The sequence below is a fragment of the Canis lupus genome, chromosome 19 (genome assembly GCF_011100685.1).
Source record: "Canis lupus familiaris isolate Mischka breed German Shepherd chromosome 19, alternate assembly UU_Cfam_GSD_1.0, whole genome shotgun sequence".
Taxonomy (NCBI): domain Eukaryota; kingdom Metazoa; phylum Chordata; class Mammalia; order Carnivora; family Canidae; genus Canis; species Canis lupus.
Window position 1 is genome coordinate 31,793,364 of NC_049240.1, and position 27,554 is coordinate 31,820,917.

General features: G+C 43.6%; 1 protein-coding gene across 20 annotated transcripts in view; it reads right to left on the reverse strand.

Moving 5' to 3' along the window:
- Positions 1–433: 433 nt before the first annotated feature.
- The window catches only part of CFAP221 (cilia and flagella associated protein 221), a 123,073-nt gene continuing 95,952 nt past the window's right edge, over positions 434–27,554 (reverse strand). For 16 of the 20 annotated variants that reach the window (XM_038564948.1, XM_038564942.1, XM_038564944.1 and 13 more), the window contains 2 exons: positions 26,954–27,049; positions 434–1,703 (listed from right to left, as the gene is read on the reverse strand). In XM_038564948.1, coding sequence (XP_038420876.1) covers positions 746–1,703; positions 26,954–27,049 — 1,054 coding nt within the window. In that variant the 3' untranslated portion in view covers positions 434–745. Of the gene's footprint in view, positions 1,704–3,006; positions 3,368–3,849; positions 3,945–21,777; positions 22,067–26,953; positions 27,050–27,554 lie in introns of those variants that run through there. The other 4 variants (XM_038564957.1, XM_038564956.1, XM_038564962.1 and 1 more) reach the window with 3 other exon arrangements.

A 27,554-nucleotide genomic window follows, 5' to 3' on the forward strand; every position in this document is an offset into this window, starting at 1 on the left:
TGCCTCTTCTCTCCAGGCACTGACCATGCTCTGGATTACATCAGCAGGCTCCTTCCCTGCAGGGCCTTGGTTTTGCAAATAGATTGTTCCTTCTATCTTTGGCCAGAGCTCCTGCCAAGTCTCCCACGCCACAAGTCTCATCAGGGTCCAGTAACACTTTCTCTCTCCTTCCGGCCCCAGGGCTCTGAGCATGCCATCTGCACTGGATACACCACCCTTGAAGCACCCCCTCAACTCCCATCTCCCAACCTCTTAGGGCCACACTAGCTTCTCACCTGGGCCCTTAAAGCTTTTCCTGCCAGTGCAAGTTGAGATTAGACCACCAGGTGAACTACAGTGGTTCTTCAGTGTAGGAAAAGTGTCCACATCCTGTAAGCACCTCCAGTGGTGAGATGTGGCCTGATTCCCCCAGCCTGCTGGTATTCAAAGACCATGGAGGAATATCCCATTTATTTAACAGCACGTCCTCTTGGCCAGGCCCTTTTGTTCATAGCTCACGCAACCCCCAAATCCTGCCAGGTAATTTAAGCATCCCCATTTTACACCTGAGGAAACCAAGGCTCAGCTTTAAAAGGGACTTGCTCAAGGTCACTGGGACGATGGGCTGGGGTAAAATCTAGGCTGTTTAATTCCAAAGTCTATGATTCACTGACATGTGGCCATGGGTCCAGAGGCACCGAGAGCCCCCAGAGTCAACATCAGGGTGGTGCTTGCAGGAGCTGCATCTGTCCTTGTGATGAGTCCCTCAGGAGTGGCCTGGGTTGAGTGTTGCCCTCCACATCTGCAGCACAGAATCCCGGCGGGTTGTGTAGGGTAAATGTTTGATGCGAAACCAGTGTCTGGGAACGATGTTCCCACTGGGCGTATACAGCTGCTCTCCACGCTTGCCCAAGAGACTGCGCAGGGCTATGTTGCCCGACAAAATCTTCTCATAGAACTCCACTCCACCCTGGGCATAGGCTGCAGACAGTGCAGCTGTGCGGCGGTCGAGCCAGGCTTCCAGCGCATGAGTGAGAGAGTCCGTGGAGAAGGCATAGGCCACAAAGCCCGCCACTGCTGCTGCCAGGTTGAAGGCAGCCCGTAAATTCATGGGGCCTCCATAGAGCCCCAGTGCATGCTTGGCACCCACGCCCAGCGCCCAGGTGCCTGCCAGGCAAGCTGGGGCCAACAGGGCCTGTAGGGCGGCTGTACTGCTCTCCAGGTATACCACTTCCTTGGCCAAGGCAAACTTCTGGGCGTCGCGGGACAGGGTCAGGGCATCTCTCAGCCGGGTGCCTGCTGGGCTCTGCCAGTTGACTCTTTGCCCGTGTACAACTACTGGGTGATCACTGTCGATCAATGTGCCACCCAGGAAGGTGGCTGGGATGCCCACTATCGCCCCAGCAGGGAGTCGCGGGAAGCCAGCACTCACAGGCTGGAAGGTGAATGAGGTGAAAGCCTCATAGCTATGGCCCGAGGGGATACCCACGTCCTGGAGCACCTCTTGGAAGAGGCTCTGCAGCTCTGGGGAGAGCGGAGCTGGCTGGCCCTGAGGCCAGTACTGGTACAGCCACCGGATCACAGGATCTGGGAAGAGGTGGTATGAGATCTGGGCCCCGAACAGGCCGGCACAGGAACCCACCAACAGGCCTGCTCTGTGTCTCTGCACGAATGCTGCGGCCCGCCACAGGGGACCTGCCATGAGTGTGGCCACCGATGTGAACCTGGGTCAAGAAAAAGAGAAGACAGCCAATAGTTCCCTGGGTCGGCCTGCACACTGAACATATCCGAAGATCACATTCTTTTTAGTGGGGGCAATACAGCAAGGTGGTTAAGAACATGAGCTCTAGGGATGCCTGGGTGGCTCAGCGGTTGGGCGTCTGCCTTTGGCTCAGGTCATGATCCTGGAGACCCGGGATTGGGTCCCGCATCGGGCTCCCTGCATGGAGCCTGCTTCTCCCTGTCTGTCTCTGCCTCTCTCTCTCTGTGTCTCTCATGTATAAATAAAATCTTGAAAAAAAAAAAAAAAAAGAACATGAGCTCTAGAGCCAGAGTTCAAATCTAACCTCCATCTCTGTGCATCACCTTCTCCATCTGCCCAACAGGCTTCCGACAATGGCATCATGAGAGTGGCTGTGAGGAGTATACGACTGAACACACATAAAGTAACTAGTGTGGCACAGCAGCACACACCCCTTGTGATGATGCTGTGATTATTCCCATGGCTAGGCACAGCACGAAGTACCCAACTGCCTCACTCCGCTATTCATCCCATAGAGAAGCCCCCTATGATTGCTAATTTATAGGTGAAACCTAAGTTCAACTTACTGATTACTTCCTATATGCTAAACACAATTCTGAGAGCTTTATATATACTGTCTAATGACTGAATCCTCACAACTCCATAACCTAATTACTACTATTGCCCCTATTTTAAAGCCCTGGAAACCGAGGCACGGATAAGCTAAGCAAGTTGGAAACCCCAAAATCGCAAAGTGACAGTGCTGCAGGCTGAGTCGTGTCCCCTTCAAATTCATATGCTGAAGCCTTAACTCTCCGTCTCTCACAATGTAACTGTATTTAGAGATGGGGTTTTTATTTATTTTTTTTTATTTTTTAATATTTTATTTATTTATGACAGATACAGAGAGAGAGAGAGGCAGAGACACAGGCAGAGGGAGAAGCAGGCTCCATGCACCAGGAGCCCGATGTGGGATTCGATCCCGGGTCTCCAGGATCACGCCCTGGGCCAAAGGCAGGCGCCAAACCGCTGCGCCACCCAGGGATCCCTAGAGATGGGGTTTTTAAAGAGATAATTAAGTTAAAGTGAGGTCATTAGGTAGGTCCTCTTCTGACCGGTGTCCCTAAGGGAACAGATTAGGACACAGACACGTAGGGGGCAGCCCACGAAGGGACACAAGCCAGAAGGTGGCTGTCTACAAGCCAACGGGAGCGCTCTCGGGACCTTCATCTCGGACTTTGAGCCTCCAGACCTGAGAAAACAAGTTTCCGCCACCCAGTACTTGCCCGCAGCCTGGCTGGCTAACACTGGTCCAGTATGGGAACACAGGTTATCAAGGGTTCACAGCAAACTTCATTTCCGAAAAAACTTTGAATGCTAAATCACAAATATACACAAAGCAGACAAAATAGCACATTAGCCAGCTTCAACCAACTCGTGGCCAATCTTGTTTCCTCTTCTCCCACCCACATTCCTCTTCCAACTGGTTTATTTGGAAACACATCCCAGGCGTCCTCTCCCCTCATCCGTAAATATTGCAGCAAGAATTCGCAACTCTTTTACTCTGGCTGAAGCCTATGGTCTTCCTGCCTGCGACACGCGTTTCATTGGCAAGCAAGTTGCCGCCAACAAGAACGCGGGGCACCCCTGGCCTGTTTTTTTTTTTTTTTTTTTAAGATTTTATTTATTTATTCATAGAGATGCAAAGAGAGAGAGAGAGAGAGAGAGAGAGACAGGCAGAGGCACAGGCAGAGGGAGGAGCAGGCTCCATGCAGGGAGCCCGACGCGGGACTCGACCCCGGGTCTCCAGATCACACCCCGGGCTGCAGGCGGCGCCAAACCGCTGCGCCACCGGGGCTGCCCCACCCCTGCCTGTTTTAACAAAAACTCCCGGAAGGACACATCGCTTGGGGCTACCTTCCCGAGAGACAGGCGAGGACCGCAAGGGTCCTGGACAGAGCCCCAAGGCCCCCAGCGCCGAGGCCGCCATCCAGGCTGGGCGACGAGGGGCTGCGGCGCCCCTCCCGGGCCCCGAGGCTGCGCCCCGCAGTTCGAGCCGGCGGCCGGAGGCGATGCTGGGGCGGGGGCCCGGGCGGCTCCGCGAACTCCGCCGCCCACCGGGGACTCACCTCCGCCGCCGCAGCCCGGGACCCGGCGGCACGTGCGCCCGCGGGAGGGGGGGGCGTGCGCGGCGTACGTCGGCCCGCGCTCGGGGGGCGGGGACCATGGGGGCGGGGCGTGCGCGGCGTACGTCGGCCCGCGCTCGGGGGGCGGGGACCATGGGGGCGGGGCGTGCGCGGCGTACGTCGGCCCGCGCTCGGGGGGCGGGGACTATAGGGGGCGGGACCTGCATGGTGCACGTCAGCCCGAGCTCTGGGGGCGGGGACCATAGGGGCGGGGCGTGCGCGGTGCACGTCGGCTCGGCCCTGGGGGCGGGGACTATGGGGGGCGGGGATTCGGGGGCGGGGCGGGAGCCGGGGCGCGGGTACTAGCCCGCCGGCGACTGGGGCGGGCGCGGGAGCAGGGGGTTCCTCTGCTACTGCACCTTGGAGCGGGGCTGCAATATGCGACTTCTCGCGTCGGGATGAGCGAAGCGGGCTGGGTCACCCGAAACAGCGGCCCTGCGTGGGTCAGGAGGTGGCCTACGGCTGAGCCCCCATCGGAGCCCATGCCCACCTGACTGCCGGGTCCGTGGCCTTTTCTGTCTGGGCTGGTCTGGGATTTATTCTGTTAACAGTTGTAAATAAATTTTTTTAAAAAGATTTTATTTATTTATGATAGAGAAAGAGAGAGAGAAAGGCAGAGACACAGGAGAGAGAAGCAGGCTCCATGCCCGGAGCCTGACGCGGGACTCGATCCCGGGACTCCAGGATCGCGCCCTGGGCCAAAGGCAGGCGCCAAACCGCTGAGCCACCCAGGGATCCCTGTAAATAAAGTTTTATTGGGAAGACAGCCATGTCTGTTTCTTTAAAGTCACCTATGGCTGCTTTCCTCCAGAAGGGCAGAGTTGAGTAGCCAGGACAGAGACAGTCTGACCTAGAAAGCCTACACTTTTGACTATCTGGCTCTTAGGGAAAAGGTCTGTGGACACAGGAAGTCCATTATTCCCATTTTACAGATGAAGAAACGGAAGCATTTAGCTTGAGCAGGGTGCCCAGAGCACATGCACCTAGCATGCACCCGAGTGGCACAGGACTCCTGTCCCTGTACATTTCCCATGACATCACCTGCCTCCAGACAAATTCAGTCTAGTGGGTCTTGTGAATTCTCCCAAGAGGGCCTGGCCTCTGTCTCTGACTCTCTCTTCCATCCAAGCCCTGGGGTAAAGGGTGGGGAGGTCTTAGCTCCTGGGTGGAAAGATGAGGCTGCAAGGGAAGGTGAGGATGTATGGAGACCCAGAAGCCTATGGGCATTGGGATGGGGCTTTGGACAGTTAGCAAGCAGGCTGTGGACTCTTGTGTGTCCAGACAAGCCACCAGCTCAGCCCTCTCTGCAGGGCTTTTGACCACAAAAGGACCAGCTGCGATGATCAGTTGGGACCATACCTGATTCCCAGCTAACCCTCTGTGTGTAGCATCCCATGGCGTTTCCTGTCTCAGGTGTGGCCCAGCAGCCCCTTTTTGGAGCTATAAGCTGGCCTGGCAGAGATAACCCTGCTGATACTAGAGAAGAACGGAGAGGGTGGTCCTGGCTGGTCCCTCAGCCCAGAAGCAGTTCTTAGGGAGACTGCAGCCTAGGGAAAGAGACCTTTCTTAAGAGGCAGGGGGCTCTTGTGTAAAGGACATCACCCGTCTGGACCTTGGTTTCCTCATCTCATGCTTCATCCCACCTAACAAAATAAGTAGTGAAGATAATATCAGTTTCAAAGGACCTTATTACATCCAATCCTAGAAGTTTCCTAGATACTCTCATCTGTATAACTAAAGTGGGGAGGCAACTTCAAATCGCATGCACTTGAACCTCCCTTCAATCTTGGCCTTGAAAGGCTGTCATAAAGCATTCTGTGACCAGATGTAAATCCAGTACAGCTGCTGAAGCCAAAGTATTTGGGTTAGATCCTGGCTCCACCTCTTCCTAGCTGTGTGACTTTTGGAAAGTTAACCTCTCTGGGCCTAGTATTCTCATCAATAAGATGAGATGAGAGTACCACCTACCCCCGGGGTTATTATGGGGATTCAATGAGTTCATTTATGTATAATGCCCAGCACAGCGTGTACCATATAGCTATTAGCTAGGATTACTGAGAACTGTTCTGGTTCTGAGACTCCACCTCTGGCTGCCCATTTGTATGTAAATGTTGCTATAACATGCTTTCATATGTGATCTCAGCTAGATTTGGAATGTGGGATAGTCTACAGGGCAAATGATGTGGTTTCTCTAACAAATCAATGGCTTAAAAAACAATGGAAGGAGACATCAAATAAGATATGAAAGATGCAGCAGTTAAATGGAATACATGGCTTTTGCTGGGATCCTGAATCAATAGTTTACTTACTATAAAAGAGACACTTTTGAGACAACCAAATAGATCTGAATATGGATTGAATATCAGGTGATGTTAATGAATTGCTTATTTTGTTAGGTTGGATGATGTATATTTATGGAAACCAAAAAGTTCTTATCAGTTAGAGATGCATATTGAAGTATTTATAGGTGCAATGACATGATGTTTGCTATTTAGTTCAAAATATTACAGGGATCCCTGGGTGGCGCAGCGGTTTGGCGCCTGCCTTTGGACCAGGGCGCGATCCTGGAGACCCGGGATCGAATCCCACGTCAGGCTCCCGGCATGGAGCCTGCTTCTCCCTCTGCCTATGTCTCTGCCTCTCTCTCTCTCTCTGTGACTATCATAAGTAAAAAAAAAATATTACAGTCAAAACAAAACCACTACCACCACCATGAATACCAGGGGCATGGATGAAACAACATCAACACAATGTTGGAAGTTGTTTAAGCTTTGTGTCAAGTTTGGGGGATTCATTATACTGTGCTCTATGTATGTTTGCAAATTTCCATAATCAAATGTTATTTTTTTTAAAGATTTATTTATTCAGAGAGAGAGAGAGGCAGAGACACAGGCAGAGGGAGAATCAGGCTCCATGCAGGGAGCCCGACGTGGGACTCGATCCTGGGTCTCCAGGATCACACCCCGGGCTGCAGGCAGCACTAAACCACTGTGCCACTGGGGTTGCCCTCAAATGTTATTTCTTTAATGTATGTTTAAAAGTACGCTGACCAATTTGACTTCATCTATTTAAAAACTTTTGAGCATCAAAGAACATTATCAAGAAATGAAAAGATAGTTCACAGAATGGGAGAAAATATTTGCAAGTCATAGATACCATAAGGGCCTAGTTTCCAGAATATATAAGAACTCAACAACTCAACAACAAAAAGACAATTGACCCAATTTAAAAACGAGCAAATGACTTGAAGAGACACTCCTTCAAAGAAGATAGATAAACAGATGGCCAACAAGCACATAAAAAGATGCTCAGCATCCCTAGTCATTAGGAGAATACAAGTCAAATTCATAGGAGATACTTCTTCACTCATTGAGACAGCCATAAAAAAACAAAAGCAAAAACAAAAAACAACAGACAAGGGCGAGGATGTGCAGAAACTGAAGCTCTCATACGTTGGGAGAGCTCTTGTACAGTAAGAATGTGAAATGGCTCAGCCACTGTAGAACACAGTTCGGCAGCTCCTCGTAAAGTTAAACATAGAATTACCATATGATCTGGCAATTCTACTCCTATGAATACAGACAACCCTCTTAACTGTGAAGGATGGAGTCAAAGAAAGGGTTTGTTCTGTTTTGTTTGGCATGTTTACACGGATAATGATCTTACTGAGAAATATTATGCTGAGATTATCTCATTGAGAGAGACAAATTGATGATACCAGAGAGAGGGGATCCTTCAAGGAAAGGATTCTTTAGGTAGGTGAGAGGGGATGGGGTCCAGGGCATGAGTAGGAGGAGAAGTGGGATAAGGAGCAATTCTTCGCAGTAATAAGAGGAAAGTTGCCATCATATTACTATGCTGTAACCTTAAACTTACACAATATTATATGTCTATTGTATCTCAATAACGCTGAAAAAAGGGGGGGGAAGCTGTGGTTAGTGCACCCAGGCTAGTGATTTCAGGGTGGGAAGATAAAGATGAGGCTGTTCTTACCTGATTGCTACTTTGTTTTCTCAGTGACACATCGGGGAAACTCAGCTAAAAGCATAGTGGGTGGGGTGATGAAAGTATGAAGAAAGCAGAAAAGATGTGTAATTACCACATGAAGAGAAGGAAAGAACCCACCAGGAAACTGTAATGATTGTTGGATAGCATTGAGTGCCCATTTAAAATCTGGATCAAAAACACAGTATGAGACTGCAGTGCCTGGGTGGCTCAGTCAGTTAAGCATCCAACTCTTGGTTTTGGCTCAGGTCATGTTCTCAGGGTTGTGGGATTGAGCCCCACGTCGGGCTCCATGCTGAACATGGAAGCTGCTTGGGATTTTTTCTCTCCCTTTCCCCTACCCCCAATGCTTGAATGTGTGTCCTCACTCTCTGTCTCTCTCAAAAGCAATACAAAACATAGTGTGAGACAGTTATTGTGATTTTTTTGTGATTTTTTTCCAACAATGTTCAGGTGCTCAGGTGCAGGGAGGGGTGGATGGATAGTTGAAGGGTTTAGGCAGAGGTAGAGTTTGCCAGTCAAGCACAGGGTGGGGAAAAATAGACAAGGGAGGTGAGGGTGTTTGCAAAGAAGTGGTTATATAATGATGGACCATGAACACTAAGCTAGAGAAGAGGACAGTGAGGGCCCCTGAGGGTGATTTATGTGCTTAACACTTTAATTGTGGACACCATGTGGCCAACACTGTTTCTAAGCCCTTTGCAGAAGGAAGAAGTAACACGATCATTGTCCCGGTGGAATTTAAGGATTGTTGGAATTGGGCCACCATAGTAAGGCACATAGAAGTGTAAGGAGGTGGTGATTAGAAGGTGGGAGGCTGGGGATCCCTAGGTGGCTCAGTGGTTTGGCATCTGCCTTTGGCCCAGGGCACAATCCTGGAGTCCCGGGATCGAGTCCTGTGTCGGGCTCCCTGCATGGAGCCTGCTTCTCCCTCTGCCTGTGTCTCTGCCTCTCTCTCTCTGTCTATCATGAACAAATAAATAAATAAATCTTAAAAAAAAAAAGAAGTTGGGAGGCTGGAAATGTCCATTTCAGAGGTGGTGTCAGTATTGTGATGGCAAGGTCAAGAGTATGACTATAGGAGTCAATGACTATGGTGGGGTGGAAGAGATTACTGAAAATTAAGGAGATGTATGAATCATGTTTTTAAATTTTTTTCATATTTTATGATGTTTTGACAATTTAGGGACCTTGCTAATCCTGGAAAAACTCTTGGGACTAGCTAATTCCTAGAGAAACAAATGACTCCTCTCACTTCTACTGCAAGAGTACCTTTCATATGACAAACCAACCAATCCAGAGACCTTATCCCTACCCACCTCCTTCAAGTCTCACATGCCAAGCCAATATTTCCCCTGCTTTAAATGATCTGGACGACTGGAGACCACCTCTATAAGCCCAGAACCCACCAAAATTACTGAAACTATCCAATCCTAAACTTCTTCAAACTTCCCTATCCTGCCTTACCATTCCTTCCCATGGAAACCTCAGTAGAGGCTCTGGGCCATGCTTTCTGCTTCCCCCTTCTGCTTCCTGACTGACCCTAGTACCTCCCATGTGGCCCCACATGGCATGGTGTGCTTGCTCCCTTCTCTCAGGAAAAGTAAATAATAAATACTTCCTTCAGTGGCATTTACCTTTCCATGTTATCCCTCGGTTACTTCCAGAAATTATGTCTCAAGTACCATCAAAACCAGAGGCTCAGCTACAAAAGGCCAAGATGTTGGGTGGATTGTCTCTGCCAATGTTGAAATTGGCAAGAATGGTGAAAAGGAAAGTGGTGAAGAACACAAAGTCTAGGTGCTAAAATAATTCAGGAAGGAGGTAGAGTGATGAGGGGGTTGGTGGATCACTGTAGCAAGGCTGGAATAGTTTGATGGCACGTGTTTCACAGGAGTTGAGGTTTGTGAAGGAAATGGCCATGGGGGCAAAGAGGACACCAACTCTATCCTGATTTCCAGAGAGCATGGGGAAGAAGAAAGAAAAAAAGAAGAAATAAAAGAAGAAAATGATTTCACTTGAGAGAGCTAGGGTGTCCTCATGGAAGAGAGCCAAGCTTTGGTGAAAACAAGCAAGAGAAGCAAATGTTCAGAGAAGGAGGTGAAGGTATGTGGAATTTGCTGATGGTAGACCAAGCGTCCTAGAGGATGCAGTGAAGCTTGAGAGTCCCAATCATGCAAGGGGTGCATGATTGGGAGTAGATTAGGGTATAAAAAGGAAATAAATATAGGGATAGGGAATTTGGTGGTTGTTTTTTTTTTTCCCATTGTGGTAAAAACACGTATTTATCATCCTATTTTTAAGTGTATACAGTTCAGTGGTCTTTGTATATACATTCCTAATGCTGTATAACTATCACTACCAGACAACTCTATAATTCTTTTCAAATTGTAAAATTGAAGCTCTGTACTTAATAGCTCCCCATGTTTCCTGCCCCCTAAACCTTGACAACCACTGTTGTACTTTTTGTGTCTATAATTTTGACTAAGTATCTCATATAAGTGGAAACATACAGTATTTGTCTTTTTTGTGACTGGGTAATTTAACTTAGCATAATGTCCTCAAGTTTTATCCATGTTATAGCATGTGACAGGATTTCCTTTGTTTTTAAGGCTGAAAAATATTCCATTGTATGTATGCACCATATTTTGTTTATCCATTCATCAGTTGATAGACATTGAATTTCTTCCACCTTTTGGCTATTGTGAATAGTGCTGTTATGAGTATGGGTATTTAAATATCTCCTTGAGACCTTGCTTTCAAATCTTTTAAATTAGACCGAGAAATGAAATGGTAATGCCTTTTTTTTTTTTTTTTGAGGAATTGCCATTCCTCAAAAAAAAAAAAAAAAAAAAGCTATACCATTTACATTCTCATTGACAGTGCACCAGGGCTCCAATTTCTCTATATCCTCACCAACACTTGCTGTTTTCTGGGATTTTTTGATAGCAGCCATCCTCCTAGTGGGTGTGAGATAGTATCTCATAGTTTCGATTTCCAATTTCTTAAAGATTAGTGATATTGTGCTTCTTTTCATGTGCTTATTGATCATCATATATCTTTTTTGGAGAAATGTCTATTCAAGTACTTTGCCCATTTTTAATTGTTTTTGTTGTTGAGTTTTAAGAGTTCTCAAGAGACTCTGGATATTGATCCCTTATGAGATATGTGATTTGCAAATATTTTCTCTCATTCTATTGGTTATCTTTTTACTTGGTGGACATTGTTATTTGATTTTTTTTTTTACAAAGTTTAAAAAATTTTCATGAAGTCCAATTTGTCTCTTTCCTCTTGTTGCTTATGCCTTTGGTGTCATATCCAAAAAATCATTGCCAAATCCCACATCATGAAGCCCTATCACAATACAGCAATTATGTTTTCTTCTAAGAGTTTTACAGTTTTAGGTCTTACATTTAGGTCTTTGATCCATTTTGAGTTAATTTTTTTATACAGTGTTAAGTAAGGGTTCAATTTTGTTCTTTTGCATGTGGATATCCAGTTTGCCCAGCTGTATTTGTTGAAAAGACTGTCCTGTCCTCATTGAATGGTTTTGGCACCCTTGCAAAAATCATTTGGCTATATAGACAAAGATTTGCTTCTGGACTCTGTATTCTGTTCTATTCATGTCATGCTGGTACCATACTGTTTTGATTACTGTAGCTTCATAGTAAGCTTTGAAATCAGGATGTGTGAGTCCTTCAACTTTGTTTTTCTTTTGCAAGATTGTTTTGGCTGTCTCAGATTCCTTGAGATTCCCTATGAATTTAAGGATGGGTTTTTCTATTTCTGTTAAAAAATATCATTGGGATTTTGTTAGGGATTCACTGGATCTGTAGATTGCTTTTTTTTTAAAAAAAAAAGATTTTATTTATTTATTCAGGAGAGACACACAGAGAGAGGCAGAGACAGACGCAGAGGGAGAAGCAGGCTCCATGCAAGGAGCCTGATGCAGGACTCGATCCCGGGACTCCAGGATGACGCCCTGGGCTGAAGCAGGCACTAAACTGCTGAGCCACCCAGGGATCCTTGTAGATTGCTTTGGGTAGTACTGACATTTTAACAATATGAAATCTTTCAATTCATGAACATGGGATGTGTTCCCATTTATTTATGTCTTCTTTAATTTCTTTCAGCAATGTTTTGTAGTTTTCATTATGTCTTTCATCTTTTTAGTTAGTTCCTAATATTTTGTTTTTCTTGTTGCTATTATAAATGGAATTATTTTCATAATTTACTTTTCAGATCGTTTATTGTTAGTGTACAGTGCCTGAATTTTTGTGTTGACTTTGTTTCCTGCTACTTTGCTAAGTTCAATTATTAACTCTGACAGTTTTTGTGTGTGGGGAATTTTTAGGGTTTTCTATGTATAATATCTGTGAGCAGAGCTAATTTTACTTCTTCATTTCCAATTGGATGTCTTTTCCTTTTTTTCCTTGCCTAACTGAATTGTTCTGGCTAGAACTTCTAGTACTATGTTAAATAGAATCCAGGAAAGCAGGCATCTTTGTTTTGTTCTGGATTTTAGAGGAGAAGCTTTCAGTCTCTTGCCATCAAGTATGATGTTTGGTGTGGGTTTTTCATATGGCAGTTTACTTTAATTCCTAGTTTGTTGAGTGTAGGAGTGCTGGCAACACTGACTCCATCTTTGTTTGGCCCTCCATCTTGGCACAGATGATGCCACTTTAGACAACCAGTAGAGGGCCAGTGAGGCACACAGGTGGCACCACTTTAGATAGCAACCTTAGGACCTCACCACCATACCCCTCGTTTTATAAAAGCTACGTGTTGCAGTCAGGGCCTGGCAGAGGTTGGGTGGAGAATAACAGCTCAGTGCCACCTGGATTGGCTGTGGTGGCCAACCCTCTGGATTGCCCTTGTCAGTAAGTTATCCTAAATAAAGGTGTGTAAATGATATGGAGTGGCTTGCTTTGCATTTTGGTATTAAAGTGCCTTCTCAGTTTGGGGGATATGTTACTGACTCTCCTTCACCTTGTAACAGTTGAGTGTCTTTTTCAGGCAAGAGTGTTGAATTTTGTCAAATTTTGCTTCAGTTGAGATGATCAATTGGGGTTTTTGTTGTATTTTTTTAGTATGGTGTATTATTTATTTTTATTTATTTATTTTATTTTTATTTTATTTATTTATTTATTTATTTATTTATTTATTTATTTATTTATTCATGAGAAACAGAGAGAGAGAGAGAGAGAGAGAGAGAGGCAGAGACACAGGCAGAGGGAGAAGCAGGCTCCATGTAGGGAGCCCAACGTGGGACTCGATCCCAGGTCTCTAGGATCATGCCCTGGGCCTAAGGCGGCACTAAACTGCTAAGCCACCCAGGCTGCCCTGTTGGTCTATTTTCATATGTTGAGCTGTCCTTGCATTGCAGGAATAAATCCTACTCAGTCATGGTGTATAATCCTTTTAATGTGCTGCTGAATTTAGTTTACTAGTATTCCATTGAGGGCTTTTGCATCAGTGTTCATAAGGGATATTTGCTGAATTTTCCTTGTAGTATTTTTGTCCGGCCTTGGTATTAGGGTAATGCTGACCCACAGAATGAGTTAGGAAGTGTTCCTCCTTCTTAAGTCTTTGGCAAAAGTTTGAGAAAGATTAGTATTATCTCTTCTTTAAATATCTGATAAAATTCACCATCAGCTCTGGAGATATTTTTGTGGGGAGATTTTAAATCACTGATTTAATCTCCTTACTTGTTATTGGTCTACTTAGCTTCTCTCTTTCTTCATAAAAAAAGATGTCTGGGGGCCTTTTGGGCATGATAGGAATACTTAAAAGTGATTTGTGTTTTAATTATTATTTAGTTGATTAAAGCTTAACTATCCCATGTCTCTTTTTTTTTATCCCATGTCTCTTAAACCTAGAACCTCAATTTACAGTATTATCTTATTATTAATAAATCTAGTACTTTTTTTAAAATTAGGAATTTTTTCTACTTGTTCTTTCATTAACTTTCAATTAACCATGGGCTTTACAGATAAAATCTTCCTTAATTATACCATACCACTCCTGTACTTAATTGATCAAATTCCCTTAGACATTTCAAACCAAAAAAAAAAAAAAAAAAATTTCAAACCACACTTACAAATTTAATTTAGCTGATTCTTTAAATATATTACCCCCAAATGTAGCCTATCAAATCTAATAAGCAAAATCTTCCTAAACCCTTAAGCAACTCTTGTAAATCTAATAAAATTGTCACATAAATGTAACAGATTCTCTTACATGTTTAAACATCTGTAATTGAACTACATATAAAACCGTGGAATGAAGCTTGTTATTACAGATAACCTAACCAGCACCAAAATATCAATTCAGGTAGCTTCTTTTATTCATCCTGATATTACAAATGTAGTCTCCCAACCCTGAGGCACAGAACCATCCTGTTAAGGAACTGCACACTGTAGCGTTCTGGGTTGAACTTTGAGTGGTATATTCTTGACCAGGTTGGGGTCCAGAATGACTTCCAGGACAATTCATCCTGAGTTTGCGTTTATTAGGTTAAGTCTCTGTGGAGATAATTGGACTTTCCAAACCTATGTGGTTTTAAAAAATATTAGAGAGAGAGAGAGAGAGAGAGAGAGAGAGAAGGGCAGAGGGATAGGGAGAGGAAGGGAAAGAGAGATTCTCAAGCAGACATCCTGCTGAGCTGGGAGCCTGATGTGAGGCCTGATCCCATAACCCTGAGCTCATGACCCGAGGTGAAACCAAGAGTCAAATGTTTAACCAACCGAGCCACCCAGGGGCCCTTGTAGTGTTTTCTTAAAAATAGTAAATATTCCATAATTTTTCATTGCCTGAGTAGAATTGATGAGATTTTGCATCCTCTGCCAGGATTGCAATTAATCTTTTAGCTATTTGATTTGCAATGATGAAATTTTGATGTTGATCAAAACTTGAATATAGTATACATATAGTTTGGCTTTGTCAGCATTATACTATAAACATCATTAAAAATTGTATGTGCCTTTTTTTCTCTTTTCCTTTTTATAGTGTGCCTCATAGGGTTGTGCAGAGAACTATTGATTTCTTTCTAATGCCATAATTGTGACAATTTGCTCAAGAGGAGCCCTTTTAACCAGCTCCTGTATCCCTTAATTGCCCTGGATCATTTTGGAGGCATACTTTCTGGCAACAAAGTGATGCTCCAGACCCATTTGAATTATCCTTGCTCCAAGACATAGAATCAGAAACTTTCCAAGACTCCTTGGTGTCTACTGGGGAATTGTATTGGAGACCAAAATCTAGGTGCTTTGGGTACATGTTAGACTATTCTGTTGATATTGGGGGTGGGCTATAGCACAGAGACTACTTCAGGGGCAGACCCAGAAAAAATATCATAGAATTGTATTATTTTCAATTTAACTCTACCCTGAAGATGTCGATATTATTTTATTTTATTTTATTTTATTTTTAATTTTTATTTACTTATGATAGGCACACAGTGAGAGAGAGAGAGAGGCAGAGACACAGGCAGAGGGAGAAGCAGGCTCCATGCACCAGGAGCCCGACGTGGGATTCGATCCTGGGTCTCCAGGATCGCGCCCTGGGCCAAAGGCAGGCGCTAAACCGCTGCGCCACCCAGGGATCCCTCGATATTATTTTATTTTATTTTACTTTTTATTTATTTTTTTTCGATATTATTTTAATATAAAATATTTTCTTGGGGATCTCTGGGTGGCTCAGTGGTTTAGCGCCTGCCTTCAGCCCAGGGCGTGATCCTGGAGTCCTGGGATCGAGTCCCACGTCAGGTTCCTTGCAGGGAGCCTGCTTTTCCCCCTGCCTGTGTCTCTGCCTCTCTCTCTCTCTCTCTCTCTCTCTGTGTGTCTCTCATGAATAAATAAATAAAATCTTTTAAAAAAATATTTTCTTTTCAGAGGTACCAGCTTCCCTTATTGCCACAATAGACAACATGCTTTTTCAAAACTTTAACATGGCAAGCTGTATATTGTAATTCTGACCCACAGAGACCAAATTAGATCCTGGAACCCTCTCCTAGGGTGCACTGAGCACCCCCGTTTTTCACTTTCAGGATCCTATTTGTCCACTGACTATCATTCTGTTTGAGTCAGAAGTTGGGATTTCTGGTGTTGACTATAATGTGGATAGTTTGAGTAGTATCAGCTCATCGAGGGATAAATGAAATGAATTTATTTTCCCAGTAATTGCTACGAACTGTATTTAAACCATCTGATTTCCTGCCTACTAGTGAGCGCCCCTAATGATGCACAGTCCAAATCTATAATTTGTCAGTCAATATCAGTTACAAGTATCATTTTGGTTAAGACTCAGTTTCATTGTGTGTTTTATTTTTTTAAAAGGTTTTATTTATTTGTTTATTTAACACAGAGAGAGAGCATAAGCAGACAGAGTGGCAAGCAGAGGGAGAGGGAGAAGCAGGCTACCCACCAAGCAGAGAGCCAGATACAGGGTGCTCAATCCCAGGACCCTGGGATCATGACCTGAGCCAAAGGCAGACACTCAACCGACTGAGCTGCACCTGAGGGCCAGGTGCCCCTCATTTTGTGTCTTAAAACTTCAATCCCATATTTGACACAAGGTTACCTCTACCATGTCAGCATGCCATCCCCAGTGTAGACTAGACTTCTGTCTCCAACAGCTTGGAGTGGGGATGTGTGGTCTGCTCTCTTTCCTATAGCTTTCTCTTTTCCTCAGGCTTTCTCTTTTGGTAGGAAGGATGGAAAGAGAAACAAAGATGTTTGCTTGTATGTCTGTCCGTTGGTGGTCCTCCTACTTGTGGTCATAATGTGAACAGCTGATGTAGGTAGTAACCAAGTCACCTTTTGTTAGCCTCTCTGCTGGTCTAGCTTGATTTGTGGTGGAGGTAAACAGCACTGTGAGTCAAGATGAGATTTATCGGGCAGCCTTGGGTGCCTCAGCGGTTTAGTGCTGCCTTCAGCCCCAGGGCCTGATCCTGGAGTCCCAGGATTGAGTCCCACACTGGGCTCCCTGCATGGAGCCTGCTTCTCCCTCTGCCTGTGTCTCTGTGTATGTGTGTGTGTAAGGGCTTATACTGTTGGTTACTGGAGGAGTAAGCATCATCTGACAGCCTTCTGCATACATCTCAAGATCTTTGTTTTTGCACTGCTTCCTCTAAAGTCTTGTTATGGGGCACCCGGGTGGCTCAGCAGTTGAGCATCTACCTTTGGCTCAGGTCATGGTTCTGGGGTCCTGGGATCAAGGGGGCTTCCCGTGAGAAGCCTGCTTCTCCCTCTGCCTATGCCTCTGCCTCTCTCTCTCTGTGTCTCTCATGAATAAATAAAATCTTAAAAAAAAAAAGTCTTCTCACAATGGCTTTAACACACTTTTTTTTTTTTTTTAAGATTTATTTATTTATTCATTCAGAGAGAGCGAAGAGAGAGGCAGAGACACAGGCAGAGGGAGAAGCAGGCTCCATGCAGGGAGCCTGATGTGGGACTCGATCCTGGGTCTCCAGGATCACACCCCGGGCCAGGCTGCAGGCGGTGCTAAACCACTGCGCCACCGGGGCTGCCCACTTTAACACACTTCTTGCAAACGGAGCATCTGAAATGAAACATTTTTTTTTGAAGCCACTGCTATTGAGGAACGTGACACCAGACCTCTCTGCCCATGCCTTGGCCAAGTCTTGAGGTCTGATTAGGCTCTTTGGTATTAGGGAACAGATTCTCTTCTTAAGAAAAAGGGGTTATAGGAGGGCCCCCACTATTGAGACTGGCTGGGATTGGGGCAGCTCAGGGAAAAGCATGCTTGTGTTCTGTCCTGACTTGCCTCTTGTTGTCTCTGCTTTACTTCTTGTGTTTTCCAAACACCATAACCCACATCTTTTTTTTTTTTTTTAATTTTATTTATTTATTTCTTCATGAAGGATACAGAAGGAGAGAGAGGCAGAGACACAGGAGGAGGGAGAAGCAGGCTCCATGCAGGGAGCCTGACGTGGGACTCGATCCCGGGTCTCCAGGATCACACCCGGGGCTGAAGGTGGCGCTAAACCGCTGAGTTACCGGAGCTGCCCTATAACCCACATCTTCACTGCTTTCTAAGTTCAGTTGCTCAGGATCCATCACTACTGTCCCATACAACTTCTCTGTTTCATAACCATCCAGCTTCTTCTTTTTTTTTTTTAAGATGAGACACACACACACACACAAGAGAGGCAGAGACACAGGCAGAAGGAGAAGCAGGATCCATGCAGGGAGCCCGATGTGGGACTCGATCCCGGGTCTCCAGGATCATGCCTTGGGCCGAAGGCAGGCGCTAAACCACTGAGCACCCAGTGATCCCCACCATCCAGCTTCTGTTGCTAAGTAGTTCAGTATCTTTTTAACTTCCTGGTTCAGATTAGCTCAGCCTTTTTTTTTTTTTTTTAAAGTGGCTTCATATCCAGCATGGAGCCCAATGCAGGGCTTGAACTCATGACCCTGAGATCAAGACTTGAGTTGAGATCAAGAGTTGGATACTTAATCTACTGAACCACCCAGGTACCCCAGCTTGGTTTATCTTTTAAAAGACAAACTATTGGTCCCTGGTCTCCTGTTGACCAATAGCCTTTGGGTAAGGTGTTTACTTGCTCTGACTGGATTTAGGGGAGAGGTGTCATGGGCTCTCCACCTTGGAAGTGGCTGCCTCTTGGTTAAAGGGACCTTCTGGATGTCCTCTAGAAGAGGTAGTTCTCCTTGCCTTCAAAATGAACCCCTCTCTGTGATGCCATTTACTAGGAGGAGGGGAAATGGCCTATGATTTGACCAGGAAGGGGAAGGCTGCAAAATCTGGACAGAGACCCAAGATGAAGTACTCCATCTTTGGAAGGGACATGAGAGACCAATAGGCAATCAGTCCATTCCCCACTTTCAAGGAGGCCCACATCCCAACCATTCACATTCTTTAAATATTAACCTAAACTCATATTCCCAAACCCTGCTTGAAGAGGGAGACTTAGTGTTCTTTAGTGCAATGTTTCATCCTCCTCACCATCTGGAAGATTCTCTTCTATGTGCAGTTCTCAGCTTAGCCACTGGAGCATCAGAGATGATAGTAGATGGTGGCAAGGGGAATTGAGGAAGGTGGGGTAGTAGGTAAGGACTCAACTTCATTCCCTCAACAAATAAATACTAAGATGCTAATAATAGCTAATATTTACTGTGGACTCACTGACAGTATCATCTCATTTAACCCCACAACCACCCCATAAAGTTAATATTGTTATTTCCACCTGTTTAATAAAGGGCAAGGAGATTACATAGACTTGCTATTTGCAGACACATACCCATATTTACCAGGGTAGGATTAGATGATGTTCTATATCCTTCTATCTCTTATGTTCTAGATTCTAAATTCATCTATTATATTCAACTCCTACTTTTTTTCTATAGCAAATGCACTCTATAAACCTACACATCTGTGAGAATGTAAATGGATATTAGACACTTTTCATATTTCCTTCATATTATTTGATTCAACAAACATTTATTGAGAGCCTGTGTTGTACCAAACATCTTGTTGTATGCTGGGGACACATAAAAGTAGCTACTGTCCTTGTGGGGTAAACATACTGTCTGATTTCTTTAGATCCAAACTGATTGATTTTAGGGCCAGGAAATTTTCTCATTTTTGCTTTTTCCACATTACAAATTTTAAAGAACAAATAATTAAGTAAAATATAAATATCATTATGTGATGCTCAGAAACCCCAAATCTGAACATTTAAATAAAAAATAAAGAAATATTAAAACTGTAGGACATCTGGGTGGCTCAGTGGTTTAGTGTCTGCCTTTGGCTCAGGGCATGATCCCAGGGTCCTGGGATTGAGTCCGACATCAGGCTCCCTGCAGGGGGCTGCTTCTCCCAATGCCTCTGTCTCTGCCTCTCTCTGTCTCTCATGAATAAATAAATAAAATCTAAAAAAAATATAAAACTGTAAAACTCCCATTGATTTTCATGTGGTATAGAAAACACTGGATTCAGAATCAGGCAGTCCCAGTTCTGTCCAAACCTGGCTCTTCTGTTAATTGGGCAAGTCCATGAACCTCTTTGGGCCTCAGTTTCCCCATATATGTCTCCATAATAACAGGCAGTCTATGTCTCAGAACATTGTGAGGATCATTGAGAAAATACTTCAGAAACCGAAATCCCTAAAGAAGGAAGCAATTATAATTACTTGTAAAATGAAGCAATGGTAGTGACTTACCCTAAGGTTCTGTGGTTTTCTATTTCTCTGGCTTCAGAGGGAAAAGCTGAGATAATCCGAGTAAACACAAGAGAGAAGGAGCTGGCAGGTCTTGAGAGACCACTGTTTAACCCTGAGCTCCTCATTCACGCAGCCAACCTTTGACTATATCCATAATCCCTGTAGAACCTGGCTAACTGATCTGATAGGAAGTCCCCAAACTTCATGATGTCAGTGATTCTACTGAAGAAACTTTTTCTAATGGGGTTGATGGTGGAAAACAATACATATAAGGTTTCCTTGCCTTTTCCTATCTAAAGGTGGTCTGAAAAAGGAAGCAAAGCATAGAGAGACTACTATCTTTGGAAGTTGGTTTGTTTCATGGTGGGAATCTCGGGCTACAGAGTATTTGGGAAGCAGATGAGGCCTTTCTTGTGGCATCCACCAGGTGGCACCAGGTCCCCAACACAGGCATGCAATCTTTCAGAAGGCCCACCGCCATCGGATAGAGCCTGGGAAGGCAGGGGGAGAAGCAGAAGAAACTGTCCCTTATTTATAGATGGGGAAACTGAGATGGATATAAATATATACACTGACAGGAGCCCAGGTTCAGAGCCACATAACTAGCCCTGAGCCTGGGGCCCCTGGGTGGCTCAGTGGTTGACCATCTACCTTTGGCTCAGTTCTTGATCCGGGAGTTCTGGCATCAAGTCCCACGTTGGTTCCCCACAGGAAGCCTGCTTCTCCCTCTGTCTATGACTATGCCTCTCTCTGTGTGTGTCTCTCATGAATAAATAAAAAGTTAAAAAAAAAAAAAAGAAATGGGTTTTACAGACTGAAGCACACTTGTGTATCTATTATACTGACAATGACCAAATGGTCATTAACAACATTTAATTATCTAATGCAAGTAATTGCCTCAAACATACCGTAGCTGGAGTCCTGTCCCTAAAGGGTTTTGGTTTTATGATGGAAAAAAAATCCCAGAAAAAAATGTCAGAATCAATGAGTTAAAGAGGAGCTCTTTTAAAACTGTGCATATAGTCTGCTATCGGCTACTTAAATGTATGCACACACACACACACACAAAAAAAAGGGATGAAGAGAATACATCCTAATGTCCTTGGATAGTTATAGGTTGTCATATAACCCTAGTGCCATCAGTCTTTCCAGCTTGTACAAATGGAGTCCTGTTAACATACACAATCGAAATGCCTGGTTTTCACTGATGTGTTCACAGAGACTCCTGACCCCTTGGCAATGACCTTCTGCCTCAAGTGTTTCTGAGAGTTTCCAGAGGGATATTTTCCAGTTACTTCCAAATGGATCTGCAAGCTTGAGTCACCTGTAGTAGTGTCCCCCTCCATTTCCAGTCCATGCTCATGAGTGTGTGCTGTCACATACATGCCTGGGGAGCCAGTGTCCTCACGAGGGCTCTGATGCTCAGGGGCTGAGGGGCTGCTTCTATGCAGAAGGGAGAGAGCAGCCCCTCTCTGGCTCCTCCTACCTCTGCCCCCCCCCCCCCCCCACCTCGTATGTACCGCACCTACAAAAGGCTCTCAGGGATGCTGGTCAGCACTGGCTCTTGGCTCTTGGTCTCTCCACACAGTGGGTGGCTGGAAGCTTGTTCCAGAAGTCTCTGTGACAGCACTGAACCTTGGACCAAGAAGCTTCAAACACTGCTGTCACACTAGGGACATTTTATTTTTAAAAAGAAAAATTATCACTTAAAAATATATACATTATCTACATTTCAGGTTGATCCTCTAGGAAGTTTAATTCTGAAAATGGCTGGAATGTAAATGAACTCAGAGGACCACAGCGATTGGCGGAAAGCCAACAAGAGGAATGGACACTGGAGATTTTTATTCTAGAATCAGGTAGGAGTTGAGAGCTTTGCCCCGCAGAGTCTTCATCTCCTCCAGCACCTTTTCTCCTGCCTTCTCCATTGGCTGTGCTTGTTCTTTGGCCTCTCTGCATATCAAACACCCAACAAGGACACATTAGGGTACTTGGTGACAGCTCGGGTCACCCATCCACACCCAGATGCTGGTTTAGGATTGCAAGGGTTCAGTGAAAGGCTGGAGGACTTGTTTTATGTTTTTATATATGATTGGTATCATACATATATATATTTAAACAATATTTAGTGATAATTTAGTTTCCAGTGAAAACACTTGGCTGTTGTGATTCAAACCTGGCTTCTGATCTTAGCTATACGAATTCTTTTCTTAATTTTTTTAAAATTTAAATTCAATTTGTCAACATATCGTATAACACTCAGTGCTCATACCATCAAGTGCCCCCCTTAATGCCTGTCACTCAGTCACCCCATCCCCCCACCCACGTCCCCTTCTACAACCCTTTGTTTCCCAGTTAGGAGTGTCTCAGGGTATATCTTCCTCTCTAATTTTTCCCCACTCAGTTTCCCTCCTTTCCCTTATAGTCTCTTACACTATTTCTTATATTCCACATATGACGATTGTCTTTCTCTGATTGACTTATTTCACTCAGCATAATAGCCTCCAGTTCCATCCATTGCTACAAGAATTACTTAGCATGACCAAGTTCCCTAACTCGGGTTCTGTTTCCTGATGGACAGACAGTGGTCATTCCCTCTCTCCATGTTGTCAAAAAGATGACATGAGAAACTACTCATAGACATCTTAGCATGATGTCTTCTAAACGTTCAGTCAGTACTAGTTGCTTCTTCATGTCTGCAAATAACGTAGACCTGTAATAACTGTGAGTCTGACAGTGGCTCCAGAAGTGGGGGAATCAAGAGCAAGTGTTCTGTACCTGGACTGAGTGGTGCCTGGACCTTTGCTGGGTGTGGCAAGGGGGTTGCTGGGTAGAACTTTCCAGATATCTGGGAAGGAACTGAGGGGTGCATTTGGCTGAAAGGACAGATGTCTGAAGATTGTGAGCTCAGCTATATCATCTGCCTAGATGGGAGAATATTATATAATCTCAAGTACTTCTGGAACGTTTTCTAAACGGGGTGAAATGTAAAGTGCCGGCAAATGCCTGGCAGTTTTGAACAAGCAGAAATATCTGAAAATGAAGAATTAAAATGTCCCCTGATGCGTGTCATAAAAATATTAATTGGTGTCATTCAATGGAAGCAACTTTAAACATATATGGGTCATGTCTCCCTTTAAAGATACTAATGGATGAGTGATCCTGTGGAAATCGTCACTCTCGCAGTTTCTTGGATATTTTACATGATTCGCTTTAGTGGGTCTTGAGGTGCCTGAGATCACCACCAGGACAGAAAAGAATCTCTTGAGTTAATTACACAGGCATGGAGGGATGATTCTTTGCATCCACGAAAACAGAATTTTCCAAAGACCAAATAGCCTTCATGGGAAATGAAACATCACTGATATGTTCTTTTTGTTCTATCCAAGCTCTGGTTGTATGTGTGTCTGACAGCAAGGATGCTGGTGGCTTCTGGCTGAGGCTGAGAAGGTGAGGAAAGGGAATGAATATGGACACAGAAGACAAAACTGAGCATCAGATAATGCTTGATATGAGCTGAAGAGAATTTCTGAACCAATGGAACTTTCCAAAACCATCCAGTGGCTATCAACCTGTTGGAATATTCTTCAGCCAAGAAAATGATAATTATGTTGATAATTTTGACCTGAAAAAATGTACATAAAATAATTTAAACTGAAAAGTGGGTGAATTGAAAATGCCATGATATGTCTATTGAAAGTGGGTAGAACGTATCTGTGTTTTGAAAAAATTAGAAGCTAATTTGTCGTGCAGGTAATGCTTAGAGTTCACTATTAGTTTATTTTTGTGGGAAATACATAAAAAATACCATTTGGGTGAATACATAAAGTAATAACTTCTTTCATTTAGTAATAATTTGAGGGACGCCTGGGTGGCTCAGTGGTTTAGCATCTGCCTTCAGCCCAGGGTGTGATCTTGGAGTCCCGGGATTGAGTCCCATGTCAGGCTCCCTGCATGGAGCCTGGTTCTCCCCCTGCCTGTGTCTCTGCCTCTCTCTCTGCCTCTCTTATGACTAAATAAATAAATAAAGTCTTTAAAAAAATAATAAGTTTATAATCAAGTGGCGTTCAACATTTGCTCTGTAGTATAAAGGGTGAAAGCCACATTAAAGAGCACGTGTGAGCAGAGAGGGTATTGGACATTACTCCATTCACGTGGCAAGCATTATTTTGGGGGGGGGTAAGTTTTGAAATAGAAAAAAAAAGGTTTTTATTTAAAAGTCTCAGTCTATTGTTTGAAATCTAAAACAAAATGCAATGCAAAGTGCATCTAGCTGTTGAGGCCTATGGGGGTTTATGTGTTACGTATTATAACATGATATTTTATTGGTAATTACCTGATCAAAGCACACAGAGGCTCACTGAAATTCTATTTAATGTTTTTATTTCCTAAATTTTCTTTTCCTAGAAACCACTAATCAGTTTTCTGAGAAGTGCTGGTTCCTGAAGGCCTCTAAAACCATCACAAACAAGCCAAAGGAAGCCCATACTACTTTAAGATATGTGGGGAGAATCCCTTTCAGAAAAGGAAGGGCCTCCCCAAACTACTCCAAAGTTATAAGACAAACTGAGATATTTATAACATATCTAAGAAAGGGTAATTATCCTTAAGGTATGAGAGACTCATAAATGAATAAGAAATAGATAAATGCTTCCTACAGAAAAGGCAAAGTAAGTCCTTCATTAAAGAAAAAAAGTAATTGGTAAGCACAGGAAAATTTGTAATTTCTTTTTTTTAAGATTGTATTTATTTATTCATGAGAAACAGAGAGGCAGAGAGGTAGAGACACAGGCAGAGGGAGAAGCAGGCTCCCTGAAGGGAGCCCGATGTGGAACTCTATCTCGGGACCCCAGGATCACGCCCTGCGCTGAAGGAAGAGCTAAACTACTGAGCCACCTGGGCTGCCCAAATTTATAATTTCATTTGTAAACACAGAAGTTAAAGTTAAAATAATGAGAAGGTCCTTTTTAAATCAATCCTATTGCTAAAGAAGAAAAAAATGATAGTTTTCCACATTATTTAGGGCATTTGAATGTGGACAGTCATGACCTCTGCTGGTAGGAGGTATGTTGATGTACACTGAATGGCAATTAAACCATATACAATAAAATCTTAATATGCACATTGATCTAGCATTTATGTTTCTAGAAATTTATCTTGAGGAAATAGTTCCTAATAAGTATGCAAGGAATTATGGCACTATTGGTAACAACAAAACACTGAAAAGAGTTTACATGTTCATCAGAAAAGGGTTGGTTAAATAAATTATGGTGAAATATAAGGATATATAGCTATATATACCTATATTTATAAATATGTCCATAGTATATTGCTAGATAAAAGTGCAGAAGATAAAACAATATGAATAACATGATTAAATTTTGTCAAAACATGTAATAATATGTAATTAATATAATTGTATTAACATTAATATACATTATCATATTATATATATTAAATATATATATCAAATAAGTAAATATTTGGAAGACTTAGCATCAGAATATACAAGTTATTGCCTCTGGGTGGCATTATTGTTTTTATTTTTAAATTTTTAATTAAAAAAATTTTTTTAAGGGGAGCCTGCCTGGCTCAGTCGGTTAAGTATCTGCCTTTGGCTCAGGTCATGACCTTGGGGTCCTGGGATCCAGCCCTGTGTCAGGCTCCCTGCTCAGCAAGGAGTCTGCTTCTCCCTCTCCTTTGCTGGCCACTTCCCCTGCTTGTGCTCTCTCATTCTCTCTCTCTCAAATAAATACATAAATAAATAAACAAAATCTTTGCAAAAATCTTTAAAAGATAAAATCTTAGACTTTTTAAAATCTCTACACCCAATGTGGGGTTCAAACTTAGAATCTTGAGAACAAAAGTCACATGCTCTACAACTGAGCAGCCAAGCAACCTTTTTAAATATTTTTCTGTATTTCTGATTTTTTAGTAATAAAAAAGGCATTTTTTTTTCAAAGAAAAAGAAGTTTTATTTATTTTTTTTTTTAATTTTTTTTATTTATTTATGATAGTCACAGAGAGAGAGAGAGAGAGGCAGAGACACAGGCAGAGGGAGAAGCAGGCTCCATGCACCAGGAGCCTGACGTGGGATTCGATCCCGGGTCTCCAGGATCGCACCCTGGGCCAAAGGCAGGCGCCAAACCACTGCACCACCCAGGGATCCCAAGAAAAAGAAGTTTTAAAAGCCTATCTGGAATTTCAAACTTATAAGCCATTGGAACTATAATGTGGTTATTTCCATTACAACCATATTCATTGAAACCAATTTTTTGAGGGATGATGACGATGTGTTTGCTTAGCTCTTTGGCCCTTGATGGAGAGGGGGAGGGGAAGCATATATGTTTGCTGAGCATCTATTTCACATCAAGCAACTGGCTGGACATCCTTGCACTAATATCTCATTTAAACCTCACACCGCCTGTGAGGGAGACTATTTTGTGTAGGGCATAAATGAAGACTCTGAAGCTCAGTTAGTGAGGGAAGCAACTTGGCTGGAGATCTCACAGGTCATAAATGGTGGGGCTGAGACTTGGCCGCAGGTCTCCTCTGGCTCCAGAGCCCAGGTTCCTTATACCGGATGAAACTTATTCAGTTATCAATAACAAACACACCTCTGAAATTAGATGATAAGCAAGTGGGAAAACTAGGTTCAGGTTTTAAATATTTACTTGCCAACCACATTTGAGAGAACGTAATAGTGCATAAAATAAGATACACACAAACCTCTCCTTTTTTTAAGCCTGAGATATTTAGATTTAGACAACATGACAATTCTCTACTTCATGTAGGACAAATTCTATCAAAAGGCTGCCTTTGCCTAAGGCATAGACTTACTTCTCCTTTTTGGTGTCCTTGTGATCCAACATGGGGAATTCTGCTTCAATTATTTCTGGAGTCAACATAACTTCTATATTCTGTTCGCAGAGCTCACTGAAAAGGAAGAAGATGCTTAGCTGGAACGGGTTTTCCTTCCCAAAATAAAATAGAGTAATATTGTGATCATTTAAGAGTTCTGCAATTCTTGTGACTTCCTTTATTTTTAAGATTTTATTTATTCATTCATGAGAGACACAGAGAGAGGCAGAGGCTTAGGAAGAGGGAGAAGCAGGCTCCCCACAGGAACCCAATGCAGAACTCAATCCTGGACCCCGGGATCATGTCCCAAGTCAAAGGCCACCCAGGAGTCCCAATTCTTATGGCTTCCAATGTTAGTTCTCCCCACTTTTGTTGAGTCTATGTTAAGAGAAGCAATAAGGCTGATAAACTGCTTTCCACCAACAATGGTGGGAAGCATTATAAACAGAATAAAAAACAATTTTTATTTTATTAAAGATTTTATTTATTCATGAGAGACACACACACACACACACAGAGAGAGAGAGAGAGAGAGAGAAGCAGAGACACAGGCAGAGGGAGAAGCAGGCTCCACGCAGGG